This window comes from Lonchura striata, chromosome Z, assembly GCF_046129695.1.
Source record: "Lonchura striata isolate bLonStr1 chromosome Z, bLonStr1.mat, whole genome shotgun sequence".
Taxonomy (NCBI): Eukaryota; Metazoa; Chordata; class Aves; order Passeriformes; family Estrildidae; genus Lonchura; species Lonchura striata.
In genome coordinates this window covers 37279773-37294100 of record NC_134642.1, presented here as the reverse complement: position 1 = coordinate 37294100, position 14328 = coordinate 37279773, and the positions used below count along the sequence as shown (strand labels likewise).

The 14328-nt window shown below is 38.4% G+C and overlaps 1 protein-coding gene across 2 annotated transcripts in view; it reads right to left on the bottom strand.

Moving 5' to 3' along the window:
* Window positions 1-14328, bottom strand: part of NUP155 (nucleoporin 155) — a 30044-nt gene extending 15716 nt beyond the window's left edge. For both annotated transcript variants that reach the window (XM_077790283.1, XM_077790284.1), the window contains exons 1-16: window positions 14137-14328; window positions 13028-13165; window positions 12613-12709; window positions 11460-11530; window positions 10551-10643; window positions 9639-9805; window positions 9096-9201; window positions 7136-7209; window positions 6741-6832; window positions 6521-6618; window positions 6287-6439; window positions 5899-5999; window positions 4423-4593; window positions 3262-3372; window positions 2295-2389; window positions 520-608 (exon numbers count right to left, since the gene is read on the bottom strand). In XM_077790283.1, the coding sequence (XP_077646409.1) occupies window positions 520-608; window positions 2295-2389; window positions 3262-3372; window positions 4423-4593; window positions 5899-5999; window positions 6287-6439; window positions 6521-6618; window positions 6741-6832; window positions 7136-7209; window positions 9096-9201; window positions 9639-9805; window positions 10551-10643; window positions 11460-11530; window positions 12613-12709; window positions 13028-13165; window positions 14137-14272 (1792 nt within the window). In that variant the 5' untranslated portion in view covers window positions 14273-14328. The remainder of the gene's footprint in view (window positions 1-519; window positions 609-2294; window positions 2390-3261; window positions 3373-4422; window positions 4594-5898; window positions 6000-6286; window positions 6440-6520; window positions 6619-6740; window positions 6833-7135; window positions 7210-9095; window positions 9202-9638; window positions 9806-10550; window positions 10644-11459; window positions 11531-12612; window positions 12710-13027; window positions 13166-14136) is intronic.

Genomic DNA, 14328 nt, shown 5'->3' with positions numbered 1-14328 from the left:
GAGGAAGAAAAGTAACCACTTTTCTCCTTTTTAGGTGGCACTGAAGACTGAAACCAAATGCTGAAGACAGCTTTTAAAGAGAAATCACTCTGAATGACTAGCTAATTTCTTGATCAAATTTCTTCTTCCTTCTCATAAGCAGTATTTATAGAGGCATGACAATAACTATGTAGGAAGATACTGTTATAACTACACAGCAACCAAGTAAGTTTCTTGAAGTCTCAAATACATTATTGATAAGTTGTGAAGTGACTGAAATTACTCTGAAAGTATACCCTTCTCACAGTGTCTTAACAGAGTATATGCAATATAGACACATTACTTGAGACAACGACTCCCTCACTAAATCCAAAAACCACTCAAGAGAAATGGAAAAAGCTCTTGTCATTAACTAGCAAGTAAGTGAAAAACACAGCCTATTTCAGAAAAAAAGAACACAAGCACTTGTGAAAAGACAAAACACAACAAATTCAAGGGAAAAAAAAAACTGTCCAGGACTATTAAATGCTTGCTACATACCTGCAGAAACAGGAGAACCCAAAATAGGTCCAACGTTGCTGGGAGGAGGCAGAGCTGATGGAAATCTCATTTGTGCTTCTCCACCATACCTAAAGTTTGCAAAACCAAAAATTCTCAACATGTCATGTACAGCCCATTCAATTTTCATGCCTTTGAGAATTAACAGCAATTTTCTTCTCAAACAGGGGATAAAAATTCCAGAATAGTTTTTAAGAGAAATTTACCTATTCCAGATGCTTTAGCATCTTTTCATGGTTTGCTTCTATAGGGAAGTGGAAAGAAGGGCATGTTGAGATGACCCATGGTTATCTATCACGCACAAGTAATTTCTATTCATCTCTACCCTACAGTATTACATGAGCAATTTGCTATGTCATGCCTTGTTAACTCCAGAGTTATAATCCACATTTTGTCTTTTATTTTGTGATAAAATTGAATTTAATAAAGAGCAACTATTCACAAACTACTGAAAACAGCTTACTGACTTTAACACCTGCACAGTCTTGGCAAGGAACTAGTAAGTTTTTGGGAATGCAACACTCCAGACTGCCCATTTTATCATCACTCTCAACAGCCCTACCTTACCAAAAACTGTTTTCTCTCCCTGTGAGGGCAGCCAAGAGACCCACAATATAAGGTCACAAGAACCTCATGGGGTTCAACAAGGCCAAGTGCAAGGTGCTGCACCTGGGTCAGGGCACAGACTGCAGAAAAAAGACTCATTGAGGGCAGTCCTGTGGAAAAACACTTAGGGGCTCTCATAGGTGAAGAGATGGTAATAAACCAACAAAAATACAATAGTTGCTCAAAAAGCCAACACTATTCTGGGCTGCATCAATAGAGTGATAGGGTGATTCTCCCCTTCCACCCTGTCTTTGAGATACCCAACATGCACACCCTCACTGCATCTACCTCTGGGGCCCTCACTTCAGGAAAGACTTTGGACTCATTGGAGCAGGTCCACATGAGGCCATGAAGACCATGAGGGTGCTGGAGCAGCTCTGCTGTGAAGACAGATTGAGAGCTGGGGTTGTTCAGAGAGCAGATGAGAAGAGTCTGAGAAGACCTTATAGCATCTTCCAGGACTTAAGGGTGTCTTATAAAAATCAAGGGAGAACAACTTTTTACAAGAGCAGATAGTGATAGGACAGGGAAGAATTATTTTAAACTAAAAGATCAAAGAGATTTAGGTTAGGTATTACAAAAAATTTCTTTACTGTGAGGTAGATGAGGCACAGGAAGAGGTTGGCCAAAGATGGTGAGGATATTCCACTCATTAAAGTATTCAAGGTCAGGATGGACGGCGTCTTAAGCAACATAATCTAGTGGGTAGTATCCCTACCGAAGGCAGGTGGGTTGAAACAAAATGATCTTTAAGGTCTCTTTAAACCAAACAAGTTTGTGACTCTCTGCATACACTGATTTCTTTAAGGCAGCTAATAAAAATACACATTTGCACCATTCCAAGGATATACAGCACTTAAGATACATGAGTTAGAATTTAATCCTCAGGAATGAAAGCCTATACTTCATCACTTAAATTGTACTGGAAAAAACATACCAAACTAAACAGCAACAACCATAGCCAAAGCAACCAACCAACCAAAAAAAAGAAACACAAAACCCAAAACCACAACCACCAAAACCATCAACACCTATAACCAAAAGTCACCAGGCCCTGAACTCGCAGCTGGTTAAAAAGCCTGTACAGATGTTTAGTGACTGTAGTGATCCTGAGCATAATATTCAGAATTACAGACAGAATTAAAACTTACCTAAAGAATGCTCGAGTCGCCCAGGCAGACACTTCTCTATCACATGCAGCATTAGAACATGCCAAAATAAGGCAAGTGGCACAGGCCTGATCCTCCTAGAGCATATTACAATGTTAGAGTGCTGCCTTATATCAAGTAGGAAATTTACAGATACTATATTCCTCAATAACTAAAACAGTAAGTACTGTATTTAGAAGCCAGGGAAATCAGCTCTTCCAAATTATAGAAAAGAAATGAACCCCAGCAAGTTATTCCACTGTATCAGGTAAGTTTTTGCTATACAGTTTTTGTAAACTCAGTGCTACTATTGGTAGGAAACAATTTCCATGCCTGACATTTAATTATGACTAAGATTCATAAATCTCTATAAACAGAAAACTATAAATTACAATTGTGTTTGAAGAAAAAACATTTGTAAAAATCAGTGTTTGTATGTTCTATTAAGCTGTTACCATACCAACTATGTCCTTTCCAAGCACAAGAGAATAGATTACAATGAACACTCACGACAGATACTACACAATACTAGTAATATTAAAACTGCAATCCACAATAACCAAGCTTCTGCTTTTTTATTGTGTATCTCAAGCTGCTAATAAAACAGAATACCCAGACCAACTACACACATTTCTACTGGCCTTCAAAATATAAAAATCCCTTGTAGTGGTAGGAATTCAACTTTTTTAGAAACTCTTCCTCTACTGCTCTCAGATGAACTTCTTTCTAAATTAATAAGTGCACTACACTTCTGCATACAAGATACAGAAATTTCAGGGAAAGTGATTGACATGTTTGGTTTTAGGTATCATAAAATGAGAAATTATTTCTCTATACAATAGCTTTATGTAGACAAAAGAAGAATTTACCAATTACTGTAATTGGTAAATGAAACATTGACCAGAAGGTTGCAGCAACAATGAAAAGGTGACAAGTCTTCCATTTTTCATAACACATCAAAAGCTCTTACCTGATGCAATTTGAAAAATCTCTCAATCTCTTCTCCATCTCCACCTGTATTGCTCACAAGCAGATGCCGCAGCTGATCAACAGGTCTGAGTTTATGAAACATAACACTTCCCTAAAAGCAAGGCAAAGCAAGTTAGACTAAAGTTATCTTTACTCTGTTTCATCACAACACACCCATCTCCATGACATTTATCTTTGGCATTCTGAGTTTTCCTCCACTGCACCAATGGATAAAAATGTACCTGGTGCCCAAAGCCCAGTTCCCAATCACTAGTGAATCAAGGCAAGGCAGGCAAGTGTGGAAACGGTTAGAAACTCTCCACAAACTGAGTTAATTTTTTTTAATGCTATTCTTAGCCTAACAAAAAGCATAGAATATAACCATATAAGGAAATAAGTATATGCTTATATGCATTTAGGCATATGCAATATACACAGAAAAGAACGGTTTTGAGTGTCTTGCAAATCTGAAAACTGCCTGAAAGAAAACTCCTTGAATAATTCAAGGCATGGTAAGACTCAACATTAATCACGTTCCCTGCATTCAAACTAGCTACTGGAAAATGTCCAATTAACACCCTTAAAAAACAGCTGCTATTAAACAAATGCAGCTTGCAGATTTAGGGTTTGCAAGACATTAATATTTAAACACTATTGTAAATAGCCTATTCGTTGAAATGCTGAGTGCCAAAAATATTGCTAAATGTAATCAGAAAAGTAGGCAAATTTACATCTTTTTGTGAGTTTGTTTTCTAAAATGCTCTCAAAAAAAAAAAACTTTTCGGACTCTATGACAAATAAGAAATTCTAAATTCAAATTTCAATTGCCAAAAATATTTACTTGAATTACTTTTCTGGGCAAAAAGTGACTGTTTAAATTTCACATAATTGAGAGCATAACCAAGGCTATAAGAACTTTCCGGGCTTATACCGGCAAGGGTTTCCGGAGAGCAACAAAAACTACTAATACACTGTATAAAAGCAGTTCATCTAAAGCCTTTGAGTAAATTTAAAATAGGTATAGATAGTTCCAGCAATCTTCTTCCTGATTCGATTCATTTTCATGTTCAAAATATAATCTTTAAAACATATCTAAAATGAATTATGTACAGATTTAGATGAGATGTCCAACCTATGTCAAGAAAAGTAATACTCTACTCACTTGGGCTGAAAGCAGAACAAACTTCTTAGGTGGCAGCATGTGTTGCTGCACAACAACAGGCGAATCAGTTATGGGAATAATGTCTTTATTTAGTGGGGTCACAATCTTCTGAACTTTAAATTCATCAATAGCAGAAAGAGCCCAGGAATGTCCATCAACACGGGTTGTCATCTGATCAACAGATAGATATTATTCACATTTTGATAGCAAAAATGGGTTTTGCACATCCATGGTAATGTTTGACTATTTGCCATTTAAAATTACACAAAATAGAATCTGCTCCTCACACAACAGAGCCCAACAAAAATAAGTTCCTGCTGCTTTTGAGAGAAAGGGAATAATATATTGCTTCTTTTGGGGGAACAGGATATTGTTTTACATTTAAATATAAAATAACTTCCAAAGTAAGGCTGCTACAATATTAACAGCAACCATCTACTAATCACATGAGAACTAAGCACCGTAGGCGTAATTAGTTTGAAAGATTTCTTTAAAAACTCAAAAAAAGTTGCAACTGAATTACAAAGGTTTAGAAGACTTTTGCAGTTAGCAGCAATACTTCAAATATAACTCAGGAAGAGACCAATAAGACATTCCAGAAAACTCTGTATGCTATCCAGTAAGAATTGCTGCTCAAGAACAGGCAGCAATTTTGTTTGGGAAACCTAGCTGTCTGCTGCTATCAGATGCCTTGGGAAAAAAAGAGGTCAGCACTTGGGATATTAATGTCTAAGTTTCTGCAGGGTAGAGATCTGAAACAGCTATAAAGTTCCTTTGTAAGTTATTAATTAAACCAGCAAATTAATCAAAACCTGACTTTGACATTTTTAATTTACATAGTCACTTCATTCACTCCAACTCTGCTATTTCTTCAGTAATACTATTTTTGACACGTCTCTCCTCTTAGAAGACTTGAAATGTCTTTCAGAGATTAAATGTTTTCCCTGAACTGACACATAAGGCAGCTAACCCTCCCCAAACTTATCTTACAAACCCACTTACATAATAAAAATGGAAATTAAAGTCAGAAACCATCCCCCTATGAAATAATGAAGACATTAATCACGTATGGATTTTAATGAAGACATGGCATGTAAGCTTAAAAAAGGAATCACAAATTTCTAGCATCTACATTTTAAACAACTTTTGTACTGACAGAGAGCCATGTTTTTCTGTGCTTGTGCACAATATGCAGCATTGCTACAGACAACAGTATTCTCAAATACATTAATTAGAAGTCAAGTCTTAGAAGTTAAGGCAACTGCTTTTGACATACAGCTTGCATCAAGCTAGAAGAGCATGCTTGAACTAGGGACCCTACTAAGAGAGGCTCATTCAGCTTTGTTTTCAAACTCCTGAAGAAATTTTCTGTCACCTACTTATTTCTTTCAGACAGTATTATTCAGGCATCTGTTTTTAGGAAAGAACACACAATACCTAGATTTCATCAAAATCATAAAGATGTTTGCTTCATACCTGTGTTTCCATCATTGGCTTTTGAAAAGGGAAAGAATCATGATTGACACACCACAGGATGTCATTATCTTCATTTTCCGAAGCTGCCATCAGCAGGACTCCTAGCAAGAATAGCAATTTTAAGTCCATATTAGAAGCAATCATCATGCATTAAATGCAAACTCATTAATTCATTCCTGTGTTAGCAAAACTCAATCTTTTAGTCATTATAACACAATCTGAACAGCAAATAATAACTCCTGGATTTCTATAACATACGGTACTTCAAAAGGTCACTTTTAACACCATTTCGCATCTTAAACGTAAAACAAATGTTTACAGGAATCAAAGTAATTGTGACTGTCACACACAAAAAACATTCTCATCTGAGCCATGCTCCACTGCCTACCTTTGCTATAAAGAGCTCTGTGAACCTTTGCAGGCTTCTCTACATTCGATGAAGCTGAAAATCCAGGTGGCAAACGGACATGGACCAAGGTTAACATAGAAGGACGAGCCGTTGGATGTTTAAATTGTGATGTACTAAAATATAGTCGGACACCTGAACAAAAGAAAGGTCAAAAACTGTGCAGATACCATTTATCAGTTTAAGTAGAGCAGAATTAGCATTTCTTTTTTTTACCTGCATGTGTGATTGCTAGGAGTTGACAGTCTATGGATTCAGAATTTTCAATCACTGCTATTTGAATAATAGGCTTAAATACAGAACGATCAATTGTTCTGAAAAATAAAACAAAAAAACCCCAATACAATTATAATCCAAAGAAACAGGCAAACTCTTCAAAATTGCATTGTGAAACTACGGGTCTTAAATGAAACCTCTTATATTGTCATGAACATACCTGGCAATGCTCCCTGCAGCAGAAACGATAGCATTTTGTGAAAGAGAAGTAACCCTAGTCATTCCTTGACCATCTTGTCCCAAATCATAAACCTGCAATTCAGTAACACAGCTTAGTGATTTATGAATGAATGAATAAATTCAGCCTCACTAATCAAGAAGTAACTCAAGTTGTATTTTTATTTTGTACTCATGCTTTCACAGAATTGAGGCTACTCTTTCCTAAGAAAAGAAGCTTTTAAATCTTCAGCACACACATTGCTATGAAAAGATAAACAAGACTAAGGCCTAGCATAGCTACAGAGAACTCTCAGGTATTGAGGTAAAATTACAGAGGTACCTGTACATTATTACACACTTTAATAACAGACCAAAGACTTTTAAGAAGGCACATACTTGCAGGACTCCTTTTTCTGAGCGGGTATACAAGATATTTCGAGAGTTGTCAATGGCGATTTGAACTACAGGATCTGGAGAGGGAGGAAGAAAAGGGAGAACCAGCAAATCAACACTGGACTTGGGCAAGCAAGTTTAGGACAGAATGTTTAAAATAATGAATGGTAAGTTCACAAAAATTGCATGTTCATACAGGACTGCTGCTGTAAGGGATTTAAAACATCAATCAACTAACACAATTGCTACTAAACAAACAACAAAAAAAATCCCAGAGAAAAAAACTGGAATTTGAAAAAAAAAAATTGACTAAAGCAGCAAAAGTAAGATTATTCACTTATACATTTTCCATGTTCATGGTGATACCACTAAGCATATATTAAATTTGTGCTACATATCACTCACTTTAGTTAGAAATGTCAAAGAATTATGTCAGTTTTTTCAGGCTTTGCTATTTACATCCTGAACTAAACACACAATCTGGTTCAATTTCACAGAATCACTAGGTTGGAAGAGACCTTCAAGATCATCATTTTTTTAACACCTCAACTAAAACATGGCACCGAGTGCCACACCTAGCCTTTTTTAAAATACATCCAGGGATGGCGACTCCACCACCTACCTCCCCAAGTGGACCATTTCCGTACTTTATCACTCTTTCCATAAAATACTTATTCCTAATATCCAACCTACATTTCCCTTAGCGCAGCTTAAGACTGTCAGTGGCAAGGTTCTGTCAGTGGCTGCCTGGAGAAAGAGACCAACCCCCACCTGACTACAGCTACCCTTCAGGGAGTTGTAGAGTGATAAGGTCACCTCCGAGTCTCCTTTTCTCCAGGCTAACCAACCCCAGCTCCCTCAGCCCTTCCTCTCAGGGCTTGTGTTCCAAGCCCCTCACCAGCCCCGTTGCCTCCTCTGGATGCACTCAAGCACCTCAACATCCTTCCCAAACTGAGGAGTGAGAACTGGACACAGCACTCAAGGTGTGGCCTCACCAGTGCTGAGTACAGGGGAAGAATGACCTCCCTGCTCCTGCTGGCCACACTGCTCCTCACACAGGCCAGGATGCCCTTGGCCTTCTTGGCCACCAGGGCACACTGCTGGCTCCTGTTCAGCTGCTGTCACCAGCACCCCCAGGTCCCTTTCTGCCTGGGCACTGTCCAGCCACACCGTCCCCAGCCTGTAACGCTGCAGGGGGTTACTGTGGCCAAAATGCAGGACTCGGCACTTGGAATCCTACCTGCCCAACAGACTGACACACACTCCCCACTTAGTGTCATTTCCAAATTTACTGATGGAAGATTCAATACCCTCATCCATGTAGTCAATAAACACACTGAACAGGACTGGCCCCAGCACAGAGCTCTGAGGGACACCACTGGTGACTGGCCCCAGCTGGATGCAGCACTGTTCACCACCACTCTCTGGGCCCGGCCATCCAGCCAGTTCTGAACTCAGCAAAGAGTGCTCCTGTCCAAGCCGTGGGCTGCCAGCTGTTCCAAGAATGTGCTGTGGGAGATGGTATCAAAGGCCTTGTCAAAATCCAGATAGACAACATCCACAGCCTTTCCCACATCCACCAGGCGGGTCACCTGGTCATAGAAGGAGAGCAAGTTGGTCAAACATGACCTACCCCTCCTAAACCCATGCTGGCTGTGTCTGATACCCTGGACATCCTGTAAATGCTGTGATGACACTCAATATTAACTGCTCTATTACCTTACCAGGTACTGAGGTCAGGCTGACTGGTCTATAACTACCAGGCTCCTCCTTCCAACCTTTCTTCTGAATGGGCATCTGGAACCTCTGTGCAATTCTTTTCTAATAATCAACTACTGCAAGTATCATTGACAATAACTAAGTGCTCTGAGTAAGCAAAATATTCAGACTAACTTCTCGGCAGTATTATTTAAAAGATAACATTAAAGAATTGGCTAATAAGAACTTTAATATCAGTACTTACCATCCTCTGAGAATGTGAACTGTAGCAACGAAGGAATAAGAAAAGACAGTGCACTCTTTGAATGATTAATTTTTCTACAGCGCTGGCTAAACCAGCCTGCTTCAGCCTACAATTTAAAACAAATACAGCATTGAAAAAAAAAGCAAAAAAAAAAAACCCCAAAAAAACCAAACTAGAAGTGATATTAAAAAAGTCTTTCACAGGACGAGTATGAAAACAAGCAAAGATCTATCTGCAAACTACTGATTTAATTGAACAAGTATGCGTTATTAAATGGAAAGAAAACAGTGATCATTAAAATGAAAATTCTGCATATAAAAACGTGTGCAGATGTCGCAATTTGAATTTTTAAAGTTGACCAAAACTGCACTGATATTCCCCACATAAATACTACTTCTTCAAAGAAAATACATCTAGCCTAAGCCGTTGTGCAACCAACACATGCAAAACAATTACAGAAGAGACATGTTTTAGAACTATTATTGCTGAGATCTCACAACAGTGAAAAATTGAAAAAAGCCTGTGTGTAAAACCCACAGTCACCTGGTATGCTACTTCATATAAGCAGCCATCTTTTCCTGCCAGAAAGATCCTTCCATTATCAGTGGATGTGATTGCCAGGATGTAAGTGTTGTCAGTAGGAAGCGAATACAGAGGATCTGGTAGCAGCTGCATTCCGCCAGACATGCTGTCATTGAGTGACCCAGTGCCTTCAGTAAACAAAAAACCATAAATCCTCTTTAGTTTTTAAGCTGTTTTAATAAATAATACAGGTCTGTGATAAGAAACATATCAGAAACCAGAAAAAACTACAGCAAATTTATGAAGGAACAGCTTTCGTACAATGTGAACTGCAGAGTAACAAATCCATTCTATATAGGTTTCTGAGGAAGGAAATGCAATGTTTTTCATTTCTATAGACTGTTCTCTCCTTTAAATCATACCAAGTCCAAAACACAGGTTTCTACTTGTTTTCTCTTTCTCATTGACATATTATTAAAAAAAAAAAGTAATATAGTTCTCTCACTTTCACCAAACAAGTTTTTCTCTTAGTATATATGGCATAAAAACATGCTATCAGTTTCTCAATTGTTGTGGTTGGAATACAAATGCCAACAAAGTTAATGAACTTTATTCACAGTTTCAAAATTCATGTAGTTATCTTCTCTCCCTCTGCAATATGCTGTTTAATTAACAGGAGCATCTGTTTCAAAAGCTTTTTTCTACATTAAATAAGTGAGTAGTAAAATGTAATGCTTCTCATGGAGTCCATGATCCAGCAAGTGCACACACCATAAAAAAATTATCTTCCCTGCTTGTAACATGACTTAAAAACTAGCAAGGCACTAGGCACATAGGTTTTTTTTATTTTTTTAAATGACTATTAATAAAACTGCCATGTGTAAATACACATGGGAATTAACACACTGGGAATACGGGAGAAGAGAGAATTACCTGATTGTATATTAGAACAATGAAGCCCTAAAATCACAATATCCACAGGAGTAGCCAGAACAAGTAAGTGTCGTACATGAGGCTGGAAGATACCTACAGAAAAAAAAAAAATTTAGTTTGCATCCTGCTTCTCTGATCACAATGATGTAAGCAAATAAATCCATTGGAAAGCCACATCAACTGATCAGACTGAATAGTCATATGTTAAGCCTAATGATCTGTGGAATTCTAAAATTAGAAAGGAGTATCTGCCATCAGCTCGACTTCCACTTCATGAAAAACAGGATCTTTAAAACTACATTTCTCTTACCAACATGCTTCTTTTAAACTCAACTCATTTGCCAATTCAACTTTGACTTTAATGTTATCTTAGCAGTAGATACTGAAATAACTAGGAGGGCTTGAAACCAAAATCTCATGGAAATTATCACTTGAATGTGTAAATTTATAAACAGTACAAATGCTAAAGCATGATATGGCAAAATGCAAGCTTATAAGTGAAAATAGTTGTTAAACTATACATTATCTTTGGCTCATAATTTTTAATGTTTCTAAAATCAAAATAATCTCATACAGTCTGTGTGTACATATATATATATATACACATACAAACCACAGATTTACACATAGAATAATTGACGCTGGAAAAGACCTCCAGGACCACTGAATTCAACCTTGAAACTGAATACCAGCATGTCAACTAAGCCATAGCATCAAGTGCCACATCCATCCATCAAACACACATGCATGTTAATATCTACGCATATATAAAACCCAAAAACTTATTTTGGCTTTTATATTACCTTAAATTGCATTTTTTGTATTAAATACAAAAGCATATATAAAGACTGGAAAAAATAGACAGAAAGTTCAGTACTGTCCAATTCTAATATCTGTCATATTTCTTACCTGCCTTTGGCTTTACAAGGCCCACTGCAATAATAGTTTCACTGAGGCCATCAAAATAAGCCAGATCTCCTCTGTCAAACAATAAACAAAAAACTGCATTAAATTTGCCATATAACATCACATAATAACGAAGTAAATAAAATCAACGTATAATTTAAAATTATTAATGCTTCTGCAACACTCTGAAGCCATATACATCTTTCATTTTCACTGAAAGAAGGTCATTTGAGTTGCTTGAAGTGCCTACAGTTGATTTTCAAACCAAATCCAACTGCAGTATTTTATGTTTTTGGATTTGTTGATTCATACTGTCTACTCCGAATTACATAATGCACCATCTGCAATACTGATTAACATCAGGAGAAGGAAATCACATGGGATTTTTTTCCCCCCCTGAAAATTATCTGATACAAAAATTCACAACTTCTTCCTCACTATCTACCACTAACACCATGCAGTACTGTTTTCTTTGGAATGTATTTCATACACTCTGACATAATGTAGATGTATAGATAGTAGCTATTCTGAACTTTATTCTTTTTTAGGAAATGTAACAATATGTACAAAGCAATTCTTACTACACAAATGCTTACTATGTGGGCAAATAAAGAAGTAAACATGCAAACTATAAATTGATCAATGACATTTCAAAATGAGCTGAGCTTATTTTCAGTTTTATGCATCCATAAAATAAGCATGGAGAGCTTCTATTACAATATTTCAAAATACTAGTGACCTATTAGTAATATAATAAATACCATTGTGGAAATATTGTGGGAACGACTGGTCACTGCATATGCATCTCAGTACATACTAAATCTACTTAGGCACTTAGAGGGATTTTTATCTGCTTTTTCAGTAGAAGCAAAGCCTTTGCATAAAAAAAGCAGTAACTTTAGGATATTAGATATGTCTGACCCAAAGAAAATACATTTTTCTTTCTCTCACCTGTAGATGATTTGGCAGCATTACTAACTCTTGAATAGTAAGTGTATAATGATCTGTAAAAGTTTTAGTAAAATCTAAAAGGAATTAAGATCAGTTAAACTGAACAGCACACCTCCATGCTTTCAGTAAATCTTCCAACTGCTCCAGTAGCTTACTTCTGGTATAATACCAACAGAACAACATCAGGAATGCATCCTTTACGTACCCATCCTCATAGTTCCACATAAAGATGTCACTGTCAATGGTCAGCCAAGCTCGGCTTATCTCTGGAAATACTCCCATCATACAATTGCACTGCATATCTGAAGCACTGCTGATGTAAGGATTAAATGCATTTTTTGGGTAGTAACAGCAAAATCCTCTTCACAGCATTTAAAAATATCATTAAAATACAGTATTACACAAACTGCATACTTCAAAATTCATTTAGAAACCAAATCCACCAACAACTCTATGTAAATGGCTTTGTTACCACTTAGAGTGTTATTAAAATAACCTGAACAAGATTGAACTTTTTTGCTGGGAGTCTGAAAAAAAAATTGGGAAAGAAAAATATGGAGGAAAGCTTTTTCTAATATTACTTCTTACACAATCTTGGACATTTGTTTACATTAGGATACGTCCAAACTGCTCCACTAGCTCTGGTGGAAGTGGGACTCGGCGGACTGAGCTGATTTCCGGAAGATTGGGTATGGACAGCAAACCTGGTCCTTGTAAAGGATAATCCATATCTGACATACCAGATACAGTAGGGCTACCTGCAAGTAAGAAAGAAAAAAAAAAACAAAACTGAAACTTTATACATCTAAGTATCACTATTCACAAGATACATGTGGACAGAATTTTCTCTAGGAGCAAAACCACATAAATCTAAGTCTCAAATGAGATAAGAGCAAACAGATTTGCAAACAAACTCTTATAATAACTCACTAGGACTCCAGCCTACTCTTCACCCTTTTTTTTCTATGATACCCTGCAGTGCTTTTTTCATTGTATGGTCAGACATTCACATGAAGAAGCATACTCCTTCACCTAGAAAGGTAGCCTGTACTCCCAGTACCACCTTAAAACACCCACTGTTTTATGTGCTGTGTATCCACGACCCTGCCAGAGCAGCTACACTGTGGCTATGTCATCACTGCACAACAGAACGCAGACACTCCTGTTTACATTCAGCCACCTCTGGATATATACTACTACAATGCCTCTAGGATCCCACTTTGCTAGCCAGTCAGGACTAATGGAGTGCTGGAGAAGGAAATGCTGCCTCCACGTGTTAAAAACGAAGCACATCTTATACCATAATGTGACAAAAAGTTGCAGGGAAAAAAAAAAAAAGAGTGAAGCTTAAGAGAGTTTCGAGGCTTCTTGTAACTTAGGCATGGTGGGGGGCACATGGCTACCATAACAGCATTCTGCACGGGACTTCTCAACAGGAAGAATGGAAAATTAGAGCTGTTCCCGTCACCTTTCAGAGGGACAGGAGGCACCTGAAGTCCATCCCTCCTGCCCTCCTAGAGTGTTAATATCCACAGCTCTCACCCGCGCACTGAAGAGAACACAGCACGGCCCCACCCCATCCCGCGACGGAGACGGCTCCGCACACCCGGCCCCAGTCCCGGAGCAGGGCCCACGCGCGGCACGCGTGTCCGGCCGGGCCGCGCCGGCCGAGGCCGCCCGCGGCGGGGCCCGGGGCCGCAGGGACCCCGAGCGGGCGCTCCTCACCCACCAGGCGCCGGCACCGCCAGCAGCTCCGACAAGTCCGGGTAGCAGCGGTCATCCTGGATCTGCCGGTCGATGATGCGGCCAGCGATTTCCAGCGCCTCCTGCGCAGCGGGCGCGGCAGGGCCCGTGGCGGCGGGCATCGCGACGGAGGCGACGGCGGCGGCAGAAGGACGGCGGCGGCACGGCGATGGCCGCA